The 18,560-nt window shown below is 37.3% G+C and overlaps 2 protein-coding genes across 5 annotated transcripts in view; one reads left to right on the forward strand and one right to left on the reverse strand.

Moving 5' to 3' along the window:
• LOC103508323 (ciliogenesis and planar polarity effector 2-like) overlaps positions 1-10,916 on the reverse strand; it is a 12,356-nt gene extending 1,440 nt beyond the window's left edge. Inside the window, exons 1-4 of one of the 2 annotated variants that reach the window (XM_017443704.2) lie at positions 10,715-10,916; positions 9,830-10,041; positions 9,214-9,479; positions 8,517-8,656 (exon numbers count right to left, since the gene is read on the reverse strand). In XM_017443704.2, coding sequence (XP_017299193.1) covers positions 8,517-8,656; positions 9,214-9,479; positions 9,830-9,944 — 521 coding nt within the window. In that variant the 5' untranslated portion in view covers positions 9,945-10,041; positions 10,715-10,916. Of the gene's footprint in view, positions 1-8,516; positions 8,657-9,213; positions 9,480-9,829; positions 10,042-10,500; positions 10,640-10,714 lie in introns of those variants that run through there. The other variant, XM_026822966.1, reaches the window with a different exon arrangement.
• Positions 10,917-11,966: 1,050 nt separating this feature from the next.
• LOC103508318 (gamma-aminobutyric acid receptor-associated protein) lies at positions 11,967-18,173 on the forward strand. 3 transcript variants are annotated; one of them, XM_017443706.2, is made up of 3 exons: positions 11,967-12,264; positions 15,873-16,188; positions 16,390-16,864. In XM_017443706.2, the coding sequence occupies exons 1-3, from the start codon at positions 12,175-12,177 to the stop codon at positions 16,413-16,415; spliced, it is 432 nt and encodes a 143-aa protein (XP_017299195.1). In that variant the 5' UTR covers positions 11,967-12,174; the 3' UTR covers positions 16,416-16,864. The 3 variants fall into 3 exon arrangements, with proteins under 3 accessions (XP_017299195.1, XP_017299194.1, XP_008471089.1); XM_008472867.3 differs by lacking the exons at positions 15,873-16,188; positions 16,390-16,864 and adding exons at positions 14,833-15,030; positions 17,920-18,173 and having other exon boundaries at positions 11,989-12,264; XM_017443705.2 differs by lacking the exon at positions 16,390-16,864 and having other exon boundaries at positions 11,974-12,264; positions 15,873-16,373.
• The last annotated feature ends 387 nt before the right edge of the window (positions 18,174-18,560 follow it).

An 18,560-nucleotide genomic window follows, 5' to 3' on the forward strand; every position in this document is an offset into this window, starting at 1 on the left:
TGCCTGCGAGGGAGCTTTGCTCGGGACATTTGATGTGACGTCATCGCCTACCGGGGCGTATGCCGTGATGTCAAAGTTTACGATTTACCGGTATTTTTTAAATCGATTTATCTCGGTATCTAGAAGTCGTAGAAGAAAAAGAAAAAATCCGGTGGTCCTCATTTTTCCTGCTCTATGACTTTGAAACATCACCCAAGTAAGCGCAACTGATCTATTTTCTCTGTTTTTAGCCTAAAGCCAAGCAACGTTGAGCGTGATTCTTGAGATGGGTGGGCATTGTGGGCAATCACATGATGCTGTCAATAGTTACGAGATAGTATTACAAAAGAAGAGTAGGTACCTAAAAGTATTACATAACCATTACCACCATACCGCGGGAATGTGAAAAATATTTGGGTCCAAATATTCAGAAACAGGCCACTGGTACCTGAAACCTAGTAGGTACCTGATAATCCTGATGTTGTTGTTGTTGTTGTTGTAGCGGCTTTAGCTTTCGCCAAATGGCGATAGCAGAATAAAGAAAAGATGTCTTTTTGTATCTGCTAGATAGTTACGAGATAGTATTACAAAAGAAGAGCACCTAAAAGTATTACACAACCATTACCACCGTACCGCAGGGACGTGAAAAATATTTGGGTCCAAATATTCAGAAACAGGCCACCGGTACCTGAAACCTAGTACCTGATAATCCTGATGTTGTTGTTGTTGTTGTAGCGGCTTTAGCTTTCGCCAAATGGCGATAGCAGAATAAAGAAAAGATGTCTTTTTGTATCTGCTGTACACCGGGGTGATGGTCTCTAGCTCTAGCTATGTTAAATTGGCTGGCTCGTCCTGAACCGCAGTCAACCATCGTGAGGACTTGTGCTTGGTTGGGTTAAGCTTCTACGAATCTACTGACGACAGTATAGTGGTTGGTCCAATGGACTTCAGATCTGGAGGTTGGTGCTTCGAGTTAAAGTCAAATCATAAAAACGAGCGGGGTATATTAATCAGAGAACGACATTTACCTAGATACCCAATAGAATTTGAATTCCGAGTGATTATGTGAGAGACAGTCGACATTGAAATTTATTGCTATGCAGAGAAATGCCGTACAAACTGAAAGAACTTTGATTATTTGGAACTTGTAAGCGTGTTTGATTTTATTCTTATGTTAAGGCGGTCTCTTTTTGATCCCTTGTACCTATGTCGCGTCCGTTTATGTTTAAGACTACCTATTGATTTGTTATCTAATCCCATCTGTTGTTTGTTTCTCATTCCAGCTGAACCTCTACCTCTGATGGACTTATGCAGACGAGTCATCCGACAGAAAGTAGGCAAGCAGAGGGTAATGGCAGGATGGCTAGGATCATCCTTGGTCATCTTGTTAATGTTGGGAATTAAATCATTGAAGCTGGATCGATCCATGAATGAGAACACAAACACAATTCCATCTGCACGGTTCTTACATGACTGGAAAAATAGTCAACAAATTAGTTTGCTTTTTTTTAGTTTAGAGGTTTGATAGAGAGAGCTGTAACTGCTAAGGGCTTATCGTACCGAAATCAAAGAGAGACAGTTATTTGTTAGGTTTATATTAGACATCCTATGTATTAACATTATTGTGCGGACAACACAGAGTGCGGATGCATATATGTGGGAATGACGAGACGTAGTCTAAAAACTCGCCTTCGCGAACACGTTGCCGCGGCGCGTAACAACAAACGCTGTATCTGGCACTAAATGTGGAGAAATATTTTTTGATTATCTAAGGTAGCATGTGATGTAAAATGAGATGTTGCAATCTGATGAAATGGAGCTGATAGGTGATCGGGATACTTGTGTCTTTTTATTTGTTACAAGTATAGGGATTATCACCTCTGATCAAAGCTGCCCCATTCCTTAAAAAAAAGAAATCACTTTCCATAAGCCGACATAATATTTGAGAAGAAAAATCTTTGAAAAATGTAGGTATTACACAATAAAACCATAATAGGTATGGTTCCTCAATACTTCAAAAAAATCTGAATTTTGTAGTTACTTTCAGGAACAAAGCCCAGGATCACATGTCATGGCCACTCTCAGTTAGTTTAAATATTAATTCAAGTAGGTAAAAAAGAATTAGAGACAAGAACAGCTCTACAAAGCAAATTTCTCATGGCATTGGTCAGCTGTTTATTGCTTATTAAACAGTGCCCTTGTAATGAAAGGAAAAATAAAGGAGGGATGAGCTAAATGTGCTAAGAAGCCTGTAAAGTTCAATATTTTATTCATTCTAAAATGTTTTGGCAAAGCCAAAGATTGCATCATAGATACAAAAGTATCAAGAACTATTGTTAAGTACCTACTGAAATGTAGCAAATATCACACATCTATTAGAATAACTTAACTTCTTCAACAGTTCAACTTAAGACCAAGTTATGCTTTTCCATTAGATGTGCAATATGACTAACGGCAAAGTTTCTCTGACACTCTGAATACCAGTAATATAATTCTTGATTCTTGTTGACAAAACTATTAAATTACGACTTGGGGCTCTGGGTTCATGTTGAAATATTTATGGATGCTGATAGACTGTTCAGGTTCAATATCCAAACATATTAAGAGGTCAAATAAATATTTCAAAATTAACCTTTAGACCCAGGGGTAACGAGTCATGAACAATCAATATCCCACCTTTGACTGTGCTAACATTGATGTCAACAATGAGTTTCATATTTGGACTTTTATCCCAAATAAAAATTAATGAAGTAGTGATTCCTATTTAGGTAATAGAGCTTTTTAATCAATCAGGTCCTTTATTTGATAAGTTTTTAAGGTATTGATAGATTCTGACGTAACTTTGTGAAGATTCATCTTGAAAAGAAGAACCCAATAACTTTTACTCTTCACAGTTGGGGGAGGGGTTTTTTATTGTTTATTCAAACCGTTTGTTTCGTTAGCTCTCTTTTTCTTATGTGCAATTTTTTACAGTTTACACTGATGATGCCAGCAATGGCGAAACATGTCTGTTTGAATAAACAATAAAAAACCCAGACTGTTCAGGTTCAATATCCAAACATATTAAGAGGTCAAATAAATATTTCAATATTAACCTCTAGAGTCTAGACCCAGGGGTAAGGAGTCATGAACAATCAATATCCCACCTTTGACTGTGCTAACATTGATGTCAACAATGAGTTTCATATTTGGACTTTTATGCTTTTATCCCAAATAAAAATTCATGACGTAGTGATTCCTATTTAGGTAATAGAGCTTTTTAATCATTGAGGTCCTTTATTTGATAAGTTTTTAAGGTCCTTTATTGGATGAATTGAATATATGTACATTTTATACAATTTTGTATGTTTAATGAGACAAAATGGTGATCTCATTTTTAAGGTCCTTTATTGGATGAATTGAATATATGTACATTTTATACAATTTTGTATGTTTAATGAGACAAAATGGTGATCTCACTTTATAAACTGATGTATTTGATTGCTTGGCCATATTCTGTAACTGTATGATTTTGTTGATGGTATAGGTATTTTGTATGTGTGTGGAAAATGTGGAAATCAATGTTGGCCTGTTGACAAACACAAAATTAACAGCATGAGAAGAGAGGGAGAGAAAAAAAAATGTAAAAATACAAATTGGGAAGGGGAAATGTACCTAAGTAGGTATTTAACTAGAAATTAACTTTTAATTGGGTGGAAAACTTAGGTATTTTGTGTGTGTGGAAAATGTGGAAATCAATGTTGGCCTGTTGACAAACACAAAATTAACAACATGAGGAGAGAGGGAGAGAAAAAAAAAAAATGTAAAAATACAAATTGGGAAGGGGAAATGTACCTAAGTAGGTATTTAACTAGAAATTAACTTTTAATTGGGTGGAAAACTGTTTGTTTTTGGTACCTATATTTATAAATAATTGCCTGCACATACATATTTTATTTTATTATTCATGTCATCATGTGGAGGGTGTGTTCAAGCTATAAAATTATCAAGCTTTTGTCCTCTTTTTTGTTCTTTGTCCCTTATCAATGTTTTGTTTTTGGTACCTATATTTATAAATAATTGCCTGCACATACATATTTTATTTTTTTATTCATGTCATCATGTGGAGGGTGTGTTCAAGCTATAAAATTATCAAGCTTTTGTCCTCTTTTTTGTTCTTTGTCCCTTATCAATGATGTTTTTGTCAAACAACAATCACTTGTAGGTACCTGCCTTGCCTTGTTGTGCCTCAATACCTATGCATCATCATATGTATTGTGTCTCATACCTATGTATTATATTATGAGTATAATGTATAGAAGAATGTAACATATGATTTTGTGTTTGTGTGAAGTGCAATATCCAACACTTGAGATAACAGTGACACCTCTCATACCTAGGTATGTATTATATGAGTATAATGTATAGAAGAATGTAACATATGATTTTGTGTTTGTGTGAAGTGCAATATCCAACACTTGAGATAACAGTGACACCTTTTACTACCACTGTCTTGTTGGGGGGAATTATCAAGTTATGTTTTAGGCATCTTTCTCTCAAATATTGAATGTAGGTAATGGACTAGAATTTTGACCAGGAAAATGAGCTTATTCACAGGAAAGTTCATATTCAATAGGGGAAGAAAAATCGGATACCTTCAACTTTGGTTTTCCTCTCATCTCTTTTTCTTTCCTCTCACTTCCAGTCTCTCCAACCTCTTACCGCATACCTCTCCTCTCCATGTGGCCAGACCATCTCAGCCTACCCTCTTGTATTTCTTTTCCAGCAGTCCTACTTCAAAGACCTTAAAAACTTAGTAGTCATACGAAATTTTAGCAAGCAAGTGTGATTTGATCAAAATTATTTTCAAATGAATCAAAAATACAATAGTAGATAGCTAACCACTAAGTAGATATTTGATGGACTTTAATAAAAAGTTTCCCTGTGTGACAGCACGGTTACATCAGTTGGTGAGGTTTTTTGTTCCGAGATAAATTGAAGGTAAGATAACTCAAGATACATGAGTGATGAATATCATACTATCAAAAGATAGTTATCTCAGTAAATACAAATGTATAGAAATCACACGAAATTGGCAAGATACCTGAATACTTACTTGGAATGAGATAATGAGACACGTCTTTCATCTACGATCTACGGTACGTATCTGTCTAGAAAACAAGGATCCTCTCTAGCAAATCAAGATCAAATTTTCAGCTGTATCAATGCAAATGGTGATATTAATATGATAGACAAAATTTATAATGCTTTGATTTAGCTTTTAGCGGATTAATTCTTCTCTTTAGCCAAACAATCCTTCTATTTTCTTGATTTTATCAGATTTTTTAGAGATACTAGAGGTTTGGGAAAATGGATGGAGTGAAGAACTTGGTTTATTTATTAGAAAGACTGTAGAACTGGGTGATTTTGGGAGTGGAAAAAATGATGTGGAGAGAAAGTACTTAGATTTCTAGATGGTTTCTAGACATTTCATAATAGGTACTGGAGTTTTCCACCACTAAAATTAAAAAATTGAAGTTTAGAGGAAAGAAGGAAGGAAGGCCAAAACTGAGATAGATGTTTTAAATAGTTGGTATGGGAGTTAGAGTGCCTTTGTCAGGAAAGGCAATGTTTGATACTCAAATAGGGATGAGTGAGGTTGTTATTAGGAATGTCGCGTAGCAATAGCAATGCCAGTGGAAACGTGTCGCGCGACTCTTCATTTTAGTTTGTTCCTTATTATGAGTGGGAGTGCTTTAATTTTAATAAAATTTTAATTTTTTTTATAATTTTCATCACCCTATATCACGTTGAATACACAGCTTAAAAAAAAAAATAATAAATTAAAATATTTTTTAATTGCAAGTGGAAACAGGTCACGTCGCGCGATTTTGTCGGGGAGTGCTTTGTGCTTTAATTTTTAACAGGTCACATCGCGCGACATATGTTGCAAATGAAAACAGGTGACGTCGCGCGACCACTTGAAAAACCCAAAAAAAAAAAAAAAAAACTCGGTTGAACTCTCGAAATAAGCAATCAATTTTTTTTTTTTTTTATTGACCAATCAAATTGCTTTATTTTTTTTTTTATTTACCAATCAAAGTGAGTTTAAACTCACTTTGTGACAACGGCCAGTAGACTTCCGAAAACAGTCGCTCTCGCTCAGTCTCATCTGTCTCATGAGTCACATTGTCCATCCGTCGAAAGTTACGTCACTGATCGACAGTTTTAGGCTCCACTTCGAAAAGTCCACACAAAAAATCTAGAGATATCCACTCTTTCTTCCTCCGTGGAAACAAGTGGAATCAGCTGTTTTTTGTTTGATAGAGGAAGAGAACATCAGCTGCTTCAGCAGAACAGATGAACAGAAGACAGAACAAGCTTTTTGTTTATTGCGTTCAAATTTTGCTATCAGTCAAAGAAAAAGATAAAATCAAATAAAAGAATAAAACTAGAATAGAATAAATTTCTATCGTGTGAAATTCGAATAGTTACTTTTCAGACATTCCTGTGAAAGTAAAATTCTCGTCTTAGCATATTCTAGAGGAAGAGAACATCAGCCATCAGCTGCTTCAGCAGAACAGAACAAGCTTTTTGTTTATTGCGTTCAAATTTTGCTATCAGTCAAAGAAAAAGATAAAATCAAATAAAAGAATAAAACTAGAATACTGCTATATCGTCCCGAACTTGAGAGAAGGAAGACAGGACAGGAGAAAGTCAGCCGTTCCGAGAACGAACCCAATCCCTTCAGGATAAAATCCACCCCGGAAACGAACCCGCAACCTAGCGCTTGGAAAGACCTGAGGGGAAAGAATCATAAAGAGGACATAAAGCCAGAGGAAATAGCTCCGTTGAACACACGAGTTCATTTAATGTTTAATTTGCCGTTCTAATGAAAAAGTTCGAAGAGTTGTGACGTCAGATTTCACGTCAAAATGCGCAGAAACGCTTGCGCACAGCTCTAGGTATAAAAAGATTCTTATGGGTGGAGTTACTGAGTCTACCATCAATAATAAAGAGGTTTGATAGAGGGAACTGTAACTGCTATATCTTCCCGAAATTGAGAGAAGGAAGACAGGACAGGAGAAAGTCAGCCGTTCCGAGAACGAACCTTATCCGTTCAGGATAAAATCCACCCCGGAAACGAACCCACAACCTAGCGCTTGGAAAGCCCTGAGGGGAAAGAATCATAAAGAGGACATAAAGCCAGAGGAAATAGCTCCGTTGAACTCACGAGTAGCCAGCCTAGTTAGCTTAGTTGGTAGTGCGTCTGCCTCGTAAGCGCTAGGCCGCGGGTTCGATTCCCGCCCGGGGCGGATTTTGTATTTGAGTTCTAGCTCTCTGGTTTCAGCCAACGTCACTTCCATGTTCATAGCCGGGTTGTATCTGAGGGCAAAAAAATAATAAAGAGCTAAATATGAAAATAACTTTACTCTTCACTGGTTAGATAGAGTAAAGTTATTTTCATATTTAGATATTTAAAATGAACCTTCACAAAGTTACTGAGTCTACCATCAATAATAAAGAGGTTTGATAGAGGGACATTGTTTGATAAAATAAACAACCGACGAGGTAAAAAGTCACTGGAAGGTATTATGAGCTCGAAATTTTGAGGCCAAAAATTTGCCTTTTTTGTTCGCTCCTCGGAACTAAAACCAAATTTTTTCAGTCAGCCTAGTTGGCTTGGTTGGTAATGCGTCTGCCTTGTAAGCGCTAGGCCGCGGGTTCGATTCCCGCCCGGGGAGAATTTTATCCTGAAGGGATAAGGTTCGTTCTCGGAACGGCTGGCTTTCTCCTAATCCTCTCTTCTCTCTTCGATTTCGGGACGATAAGATCTTAGCAGTTACACTTCCCTCTGTCAAACCTCAAAACAAAAAACAACAAAAAAGTTAGAAACAGATTACTACCTATCATGTTACTTGACCTCATGGCTCATGGGGTGTCAGAAAGGTGTTATAGTCCAAAGTTTCCCCATAATACCTAGGTATTATAGGTAACTAGCTGAATTCCGTCGCTTCGCTCCGGAATCCCGCTAGTTCATCCCGAGGCATGGCCAAACTTGTGGAAAAGGCATGGCCGAACTTGTAGTTATCAAACTAAAAACATAAACGAAACTCAAATATTAGGCGAGCGAGGAAAAGTTTTCTATCCCGCAGTCTCTGCACTCTGTGTATTTCTTATGGTGATTTTAGCGATCAAAAATTGATCATATCTCAGGATCGGTTTAGATTTTCGCAAAATCCTTTCTTATTGCACACCTAGACCATAAAAAGAATATTCCTACCAAATTTCAGCTTTCTAGGTGGTGCGTTCTTCGTAGAAGGATTCAGTTTACTTTGTTTTATTGTGACTTGGGGGAATAGGAAATAAATGAAAATACTTCTCTAGCAATTTGTTTGCTCTTCTTGAGAGATTTTAATTATTTATCAGTTGAAAGTCCAATTAACTGAAAAAAAAAATCAAAATATAACCATCTCTATAAGTTATTTCCTTAGTAACTTTTCAAGTTTAAATCACAAAAATTAAAAAAAAGTAACCTATACTTCCCTAGTACCTACCTGGAACCAATGATAGTAATGGCAGGATGGCTAGGATCATCCTTGGTCATCTTGTTAATGTTGGGAATTAAATCATTGAAGCTAGATCGATCCATAAATGAGAACACAAACACGATCCCATCTGCACGGTTCTTACATGACTGGAAAATAATAGTCAACAAATTAGTTTGCTTTTTTTACTTTCTATTTTAGTTTAGACTTTAGAGGTTTGATAGAGGAAGCTGTAACTGCTAAGGTCTTATCGTACCGAAATCAAAGAAAGACAGGATAGGAGAAACCCAGCCATTCCGAGAACGAATTGTTCAGGATAAAATCCGCCCCAGGGCGGGAATCGAACTCGCTCCCTAGCCCTTACAAAGCAGATGCTCTACCAACCACACTAACTGTAGACGTGTGACATTGAAGTCTTATCAGGCTCTAAGTCACTTTGCCTTTTTACTTTTTTTCTCTAACAAACTCCTCAGTTATCCCTGAGGCTGAGTGCACCTTGAAATACCCTATGACTGTAAACCCAGGGGTAAGTTACTTCATACTCACTGGCAATATGTGGCTGTATTTCATGAAGTCTTATCAGGCTCTAAGTCACTTTGCCTTTTTACTTTTTTTCTCTAACAAACTCCTCAGTTATCCTTGAGGCTGAGTGCACCTTGAAATACCCTATGACTGTAAACCCAGGGGTAAGTTACTTCATACTCACTGGCAATATGTGGCTGTATTTCTTCAGTGAGTTCTCACCCACATCCCAGCATTGCAACTTGAACAAAATGATCTTCTCCCAGATTTTCACAGGCCAGAGGATATTTGTTTTCTGAATGCCAGCCGTTTCCAAATAAGAAGGAGGACTGTTGATTCCAGCAAACCTGGCAATAGTGAGTGATTTCCCAATGCCAGATTTGCCAACAAAGAAAAGTTTATATGACACCTCTTCTATGTTTATTGGAATGGTTGGTTTCTCCAATAGACCTGTAACATTACATTACATATAATATGTAGGTAAGGTTATTGTACTCCATATCACCAGTGGCTATTGAGAGTGTGGTTGATATCTGAATAGGTGACAGTCAAAATATCTTGATCATCATAACATGTAGATGTTCATTTTAGACTGGAAAATAAACATCATGCATCATGGGATTTTATTTTATTTTATTTTATTTTTTTATTATTATTTATTTTTTGGACAGTAGATTTTTTTTTCTCATGTTGATAGGTTGATAGTGATTCACAAGACTTTTTATTTCTTACTTTTTTTTCTAAATAGATTGCCTTTTATTAGCTTTGTCCTTTATGTTAGATTTCCCAGAGGAACCTACCAAATAATTTCCTGCCAGAGCTGTGGGGATTATAGAAGTTCTGAAGAATAGTTTCTCCCTCAGCTGTACTTTGCCAATCCATGTGAATCATACAGCCTGCTGACAAGCCACTCATGTTGAATAATAAACGTTCTAATTTGGACACTATTGACTTTTCCTTGTGGTGAAAAGATTCAGTTTCTTGATGACATGATGATATTTTATTGTCAGATCTGTAAGAGGGAGAAATAGAAGCATTCATTATTACATCCAAGAGGTGAGGCTTTGTTGCTTTGTTAAGTTTTAGGCATTGCCTAAAATTTGCCAAATAATTATGTTTTATCCTGAGCTGAACAATAGCATGTACCATTGTGCTTGGTTAGCATCTGAGTGAGGGGCTGTCTTAAACCTCACCACCTCATGCGGGCAATAAATTGAGAAATGTTAATTCTCCCAATGAGTCCATGGACCAAAAACCTAAAATAAATAGCATATTTAATGTGCTAACTGGGAGACTCTGGATTTCAACTTCATGGCAGTGATTATTCATTTTCTTGGGTTGGCAACAATTACTTTTGACTCCAAAACAAATTTCAAAAATAATAAAAACAAAAATGAAATTTTAGCAAGGAAGTGTGATTTGATCAAAATTATTTTCAAATGAATTAAAAATACAATAGTAGATAGCTAACCACTAAGTAGATATTTGATGGACTTTAATAAAAAGTTTCCCTGTGTGACAGCACAGTTACATCAGTTGGTGAGGTTTTTTGTTCCGAGATAAATTGAAGGTAAGATAACTCAAGATACATGAGTGATGAATATCATACTATCAAAAGATAGTTATCTAAGTAAATACAAATGTATAGAAATCACACGAAATTGGCAAGATACCTGAATACTTACTTGCAATGAGATAATGAGACACGTCTTTCATCTACGGTGCGTATCTGTCTAGAAAACAAGGATCCTCTCTAGCAAATCAAGATCAAATTTTCAGCTGTATCAATGCAAATGGTGATATTAATATGATAGACAAAATTTATAATGCTTTGATTTAGCTTTTAGCGGATTAATTCTTCTCTTTAGCCAAACAATCCTTCTATTTTCTTGCTTTTATCAGATTTTTTTAATCACTACGGTAGAAAATATAGAAATAAATTAAAAGTGAAATTTTAAATTTCCCCGCGGTTTCAATCATGCTAAGTAACTTTGAAAAAATTAAATTAAAAAAAAAAATTCTTTATATTTTCTAAATAATATTTTTCTTTATAAAAAAAAACTTTTACTGTTCGAGGATATTTCATATTTTAAATCCCATCCCATTTACCTTACCTAATTAAAGTTTTTTAATTAATAATTTTAATAAAATATTTCGAATTATTTTTCACCTTGCCTGTTGCTGTGGCAACATTGTTTGATAACAAATAAACAACCAACGAGGTAAAAAGTCGCTGGAAGGTAATGAATGAGCTCGAAATTTTGAGGCCAAAAATTTGTCTTTTTTGTTCGCTCCTCGGAACTAAAACCAAATTTTTCAGTCAGCCTAGTTAGCTAAGTTGGCTTGGTTGGTAGTGCGCCGTGCGTCTGCCTTGTAATGTAAGCGCTAGGTCGCGGATTCGATTCCCGCCCGGGGCGGATTTTATCCTGAAAAGATAATGTTCATTCTCGGAACGGCTGGCTTTCTCCTATCCTGTCTTCCTTCTCTCTTCAATTTCGGGACGATAAGATCTTATCAGTTACAGTTCCCTCTGTCAAACCTCTTGAAAAAAAAAAAAAAACGATTGAACCATAACGAATAGTTCCATACGTTTTGATTGAACTCTCGAACTAAGACCTAAGTCAGATTTCTTTTCTTTTTTTTTAATTGACCAAGTCTAAACCGAGAGTTAAACTTAAACCGAGTTTAACTCACTTTGTGGCCCCCGGCCAGTAGACTTCCGATACCAGTCGCTCTCGCTCTCTCGCTCAGTATCAAGAGTCGATGCGCCCTGTCCTTCCGAAAGTTACGTCACTGATCGACAGTTTTAGGCTCCACTTCGAAAAGTCCACACAAACACAAAAAGAGAATATCCACTCTCTCTTATCCTCCGTGGTAACAAGAGGAATCAGCTGTTTCTTGTTTGATAGAGGAAGAGAACAAGAACAGCTGCTTCAGCAGAACAGAACTTGAACAAGCTTTTTTGTTTATTGCGTTCAAATTTTGCTATCAGTCAGAGAAAAAGATAAAATCAAATAAAAGAATAAAACCAGAATAGAATAAATTTCTATCGTGTGAAATTCGAATAGTTACTCTTCAGACATTCCTGTGAAAGTAAAATTCTCGTCTTAGCATATTCAGTAGACTTTTATTTCCATTTGACAAAATGAAGTTCCAATACAAAGAAGAGCATCCCTTCGAAAAGAGAAAGGCTGAGGGCGAGAAAATCAGAAGGAAATACCCCGACAGAGTACCCGTAAGTTATTTTTTTTGAGTTTGCATTACAATCAACTTCAACACAAAACTTACAAAAAATGATCCTAACATTTGGGACAAAGTGTTCCGTCAACACTTGAATGGCTATTCAAATTTCTTTGTGTAGACCCCATCTGCTACCTGAAAAGAGAAAGGCTGAGGGCGAGAAAATCAGAAGGAAATACCCCGACAGAGTACCCGTAAGTTATTTTTTTGAGTTTGCATTACAATCAACTTCAACACAAAACTTAACTTTATCAAAAAAATGATCCTAACATTTGGGACAAAGTGTTCCGTCAACACTTGAATGGCTATTCAAATTTCTTTGTGTAGACCCCATCTGCTACCTTGGAATCAATTATCAGAATTGACCTTCAATCAATCCAATAGGTCTGCTGTATCTGGCACTAAATGTGGAGAAATATTTTTTGATTATCTAAGGTAGAGTGTGATGTAAAATAAGATGTTGCAATCTGATGAAATGGAGCTGATAGTTAGTCAGGACACCTGTGTCCTCTTCTTTATTACAAGTATAGGGAATATCACCTCTCATCATTCCCCATTCCACACAAAAAAAAGGAGAATAAAATTAGGGAGAAGAAAACATTGCACTTTGCAAAAGCTCTGACATAATGTGATATATTATAGTTTTTAAGAATGTATGATGTAAAATAAGATGTTGCAATCTGATGAAATGGAGCTGATAGTTAGTCAGGACACCTGTGTCCTTTTATTTATTACAAGTATAGGGAATATCACCTCTCATCATTCCCCATTCCACACAAAAAAAAAGGAGAATAAAATTAGGGAGAAGAAAACATTGCACTTTGCAAAAGCTCTGACATAATGTGATATATTATAGTTTTTAAGAAGCAAGATACCTGAATACTTACTTGCAATGAGATAATGAGACACGTCTTTCATCTACGGTGCGTATCTGTCTAGAAAACAAGGATCCTCTCTAGCAAATCAAGATCAAATTTTCAGCTGTATCAATGCAAATAGTGATATTAGTATGATAGACAAGATTTATAATGCTTTGATTTAGCTTTTCGCGGATTAATTCTTCTCTTTAGCCAAACAATCCTTCTATTTTCTTGCTTTTATCAGATTTTTTTAATCACTACGGTAGAAAATATAGAAATAAATTAAAAGTGAAATTTTAAATTTCCCCGCGGTTTGGGAGAATGGATGGAGTGAAGAACTTGGTTTATTTATTAGAGAGACTGTAGAACTGGGTGATTTTGGGAGGAAAAAATGATGTGGAGAGTAGGTACTTAGATTTCTAGATGGTTTTTAGACATTTCTTAATAGGTACTGGAGTTTTCCATCACTAAAATGAAAAAAAATGGAAGTTTAGAGGAAAGAAGGAAGGAAGGAAGGCCAAAACTGAGATAGATGTTTTAAATAGTTGGTAGGATAGTTAGAGTGCCTTTGTCAGGAAAGGCAATGTTTGATACTCAAATAGGAATGAGTGAGCTTGTTATTAAGAATATAAAGGCGTGTGTTTAGGCATCTGTAGCCTGCAAATTAATATCATTATACACTTGTAACTTTTACTAGTCCATACAATCATTTGACTGGTTACTGATTAAGCTGCATACTAAGTGCAGGAACCTGCTTAATATTCTCTAGGTGACAGGGAGAGCTTCGATAAGGTTATCAACCTTTACTGAAACACTGACCAGTTTCATTCCATCACTTGTTAGCTCGTCTCTGCTACTTTGGCATTGCACAATATTGATGCAATTGCTTACGTATAACTTGTGTGCATAGGTTTATCACTGCACCTAGTTCAATGCATGCGCGCGCATACAACATCACATCTACTCAATGCAGCGTTGCGACGTGTACTCACTTGTACCTATCAGAAGTCATGTCGTGTGTACTAAGGCCAAGTTCGTTTCACAGAAAAGGTTGTTTCGGTTTGACAGAAATTCGTGGACTCTGAAAAATGGGCTATACAAGTCTTGAACTTTCAGTTGTTGAATGTGGGATGATTTTTGCTATCACTACTTCAATGCTGTTTTTTTTTCCAAGAGGTTTGATAGAGAGAATTGTAACTGCTAAGGTCTCACCGTCCCGAATCCCGAAAGCGAAGAGAGAAGGAAGACAGGATAGGAGAAAGCCAGTCGTGAACGAACCTTGTCTGTTTGGGATAAAATTCGCCCCGGGCGGTACTGGAACCCGCGACCTAGCGCTTACAAGGTGGACGCGCTACTCTCCAAGCTAACTAGGGTGGCGCTGTGTTCTTAATTTTAAAAGGAACAAAAATCGTCGAAAAAGGTACCGACTCCGAAGTAGGCTAGCATTCCGGAGCGGAGGTTCAACACCCAAGGAAAACAGCTTGTTAGATTCTGGGCCCTAACCAAGCCTTTGTAGCCCCTGGGGGGGGGGGGGGCTTTTTCTGCGTTCCCCGGTTAACTAAACATTTAAATTCCTAAAGGAATATTAATGGTTTAACTTGGACTCGAACCTCCGAGCTCTTTTCCGAGGTACACCAGTTACACCTCCCTAACCATTAAACCACTGAGGTTCTAATATTATCCCGTTCTCCTCCTCGCATCAGGTGATTGTAGAGAAGGCACCCAAGGCCCGCATTGGAGATCTGGACAAGAAGAAATACCTGGTGCCCTCCGATCTCACCGTAGGACAATTCTATTTCCTCATCCGAAAGCGAGTACAGCTACGACCAGAAGACGCGCTCTTCTTCTTCGTCAACAATGTGATTCCTCCTACCTCTGCTACCATGGGATCTCTCTACCAGGTACTTACTTACTTTCCGTGTCCTCTTTGAGGTCTCTACCAGGTAAAACACTCGGGTTTGAATCCCAACGGAGGCACAGAATTTTCAGAGTCTTAATTTCTAAAGTACTTAAAAATGATTATTTTAGGAGGTTGGATAGAGGGAACTGTAACGTCCAGGATCTTGTCGTTCCGAAATCGAAGAGAGAAGGAAAACAGGATAGGAGTAAGCCAGCCGTTCCGAGAAAGAACCTTATCCCTTCAGGATAAAATCCGCCCCGGGCGGGAATCGAACCCGCAACCTAGCGCTTATAAGGCCAGTGCGTTACCAACCAAGCTAAATATACTGTCGAGTAAAAATGAAATAAGGTCCCGGGTTCGATCCCCACCATCGACAAAAATTTGTACCTACTCGCTTTTCGATTGCAAATATTTCAACGGGTTACTTTTTGGTGTTCTCCTGTTGACCCAGCACCTAAATGGGAAGTATTGTGTCTCTTCTCGCCCACCTGATAAGAGGCATACGACGTGATGAGCATGCTACGACACAGACCACAACTCTAGGGTACCTATTGAACTTTCGGTTGTTCAATGTGGGGTAATTTTGCTACCAATGACCTACTTAAATGTCGTGTTCTTAATTTTAAAAACAAACGAAAATCGTCAATTAAGATTGACGATTGGTTATGATGTTATGAATAATTATGATCGTGTACAAAATACAATAATTGAACTGTAGGATGGAAAAAAGACAGAAGTCAAGAAATTCGTGTTTTTGGGAAATCGCGTTTACATGGTTCTGTTTACAAAAACCTAGGTATTGGTAATCTAGGTTCTAATATTATCCCGTTCTCCTCCTCGCAGGTGATTGTAGAGAAGGCACCCAAGGCCCGCATCGGAGATCTGGACAAGAAGAAATACCTGGTGCCCTCCGATCTCACTGTAGGACAATTCTATTTCCTCATCCGAAAGCGAGTACAGCTACAAATTAGTAGAGAAATGCAAGGAGGATACTCCGTACCTTGTTCATTACATCAGGGACGATGCAGTAGAGATACAAGCCCTCCCTCCTCTCTCGCAAATATCGAAGCCTGTCCTCGTCCTCCTGTACTCATTAGGGGAACTCAAAGCCCGTGCCTATGTCCCTCCACAGTGTACCACCCCTGGGTTCAACGCCCAGGCCTGGCTAACACCCATCATGGACAGGGCAGAAGGGAAAGGCGTATCAAGTAAGGGATCCGATGTCCAACATCTGTATAGTATGAACCCAGTGAAGATATCAAACAATGTGGAAGACCTAGTGAAACAATTAGTGGATATTGCGAGGAGATCAGCGGATGAGTTGAGATCAAATGAGAAACAGGAACGGTTCAACGCCCAGGCCTGGCTAACACCCATCATGGATAGGGCAGAAGGGAAAGGCGTATCAAGTAAGGGATCCGATGTCCAACATCTGTATAGTATGAATCCAGTGAAGATTTCAAACAATGTGGAAGACCTAGTGAAACAATTAGTGGATATTGCGAGGAGATCAGCGGATGAGTTGAGATCAAATGAGAAACAGGAACACAAGCGAGTGTAGAAATAGAAGTCAATCAGAATACTTACCTATGTGTCTAGATAGTTATGACTAGTCAAATAAGCAAACCATTTCGGACGGGTGAAATTCCGAAGTGAAGAGAAACATTGGTTACGAAGTAAATAACGAAGAACTAACTTTCAATCTAATTCAATACAGTAATACTCTACTCAGCATATGGAAAATAAAAAAGCGCCTGCTTACCAATTACCTCCATGTGTGCAAGATGATATTTACCCAAGTAAACTGGAACTCTCTTCACAAGATGATGTCTTTTGAGAAACATTGGTTACGATGTAGATAACGAAGAACTAACTTTCAATCTAATTCAATACAGTAATGCTCTACTCAGCATATCAAAAATAAGAAAGCGCCTGCTTACCGATTACCTCCATGTGTGCAAGATGATATTTACCAAAGTAAACTGGAACTCTCTTCACAAGATGATGTCTTTTCCAATGAGAATCTTTAATTTTACATTATACCTAGCTTTAGGATTTCTAAGTTTATTGTAGCAGTTGGAAATTTAAGTGACAAATTGGGAAATTAGAAAAATATTAAATATTTTGAACGAGGAAAAATGAAAATAGCAAAATTATTTTACACCAGTGTTCATACCTACTGTTTTCTTGCATGATGTGAGATTGAAAATAAAATTCGCGCTCAGAATAAAATTTGGCAAGCATACCTCACACACTCTTCCCGTGTTCAATGCAAGAGTGCATGTTTGATTGTGGAGTCAAGTTCAATGCATCTTCCCATGTAAACACTACTAATGTAATGGAATGTTCATAATCATTACCTGCGTTGTTGTCACACGTAACGTTATTTAATATCAAGTTCATTACAATCGGGAATACTAGCTATTGCCGCTTTTGGTAGTAGAAAAGTTAAGAGCAAAAAGTCAACATGGGAACCGCTCAGTTCTGGGACCCCAAATTTGAACTTGTGACGTGCATTGATCTTTTGAATTCATGTACTTACCAAATTTCATCAAAATCGGGCCAGCCAATCGCGAGTTATAGCGGAACAAATATTCAAACAAACAAAGAAACATCCAAAGCTAATCCAAATGCAAAACTGTCGAGTTAAAACGTAGACCTTCACTACTTTCGGTCAAAAATATAAAAATAGATAGGTACCCAACTACAATTGGCTAACTTTTAAATGTCTTCTCCTTTCGTTCCAGGAACATCATGAAGAAGATTTCTTCCTCTACATTGCGTACAGTATAAAACGTAGACCTTCACTACTTTCGGTCAAAAATACAAAAATAGATAGGTACTCAACTACAATTGGCTAACTTTTAAATGTCTTCTCCTTTCGTTCCAGGAACATCATGAAGAAGATTTCTTCCTCTACATTGCGTACAGTGACGAGAACGTGTATGGAGCTTCCCAGAATTGAACCCGCAACCCCCAGTCTGCAAACCCTTGGACCTTGACTTCTTGTTCTTAATTTAAGTCTTTCTTTTTACATTTTTTCCAACAACAAAAACATTTTCTGTGTGCGTCGGGCGTGCTTCGTAGAAGGATTCAGTTTACTTTGTTTTATTGTGACTTGGGGGAATAGGAAATAAATGAAAATACTTCGGTAGCAATTTGTTTGCTCTTCTTGAGAGATTTTAATTATTTGTCAGTTGAAAGTCCAATTAACTGAAAAAAAAATCAAAATATAACCATCTCTATAAGTTATTTCCTTAGTAACTTTTCAAGTTTAAATCACAAAAATTAAAAAAAAGTAACCATGAATAACCCCAACATTAGTTCGTATGTCCGTCTGTGCTCGAAATCCATCCGGTCTAGTTTCCTAGACTATTTCTGCAATACTCAAGGCCACACGCTGGTCAAATCCAGTCCCATTGTTCCCTATGGTGATGATTCCATAGCTTTCGTGAACTCAGGCATGTGTCAATTCAAGAATGTGTTCCTGGGTTTGACCCCCGCGCCTTACCCTCGGGTGGAAATTTCTGG

The sequence above is a fragment of the Diaphorina citri genome, unplaced genomic scaffold (genome assembly GCF_000475195.1).
Source record: "Diaphorina citri unplaced genomic scaffold, Diaci psyllid genome assembly version 1.1 scaffold388, whole genome shotgun sequence".
In the NCBI taxonomy this organism is placed as follows: domain Eukaryota; kingdom Metazoa; phylum Arthropoda; class Insecta; order Hemiptera; family Psyllidae; genus Diaphorina; species Diaphorina citri.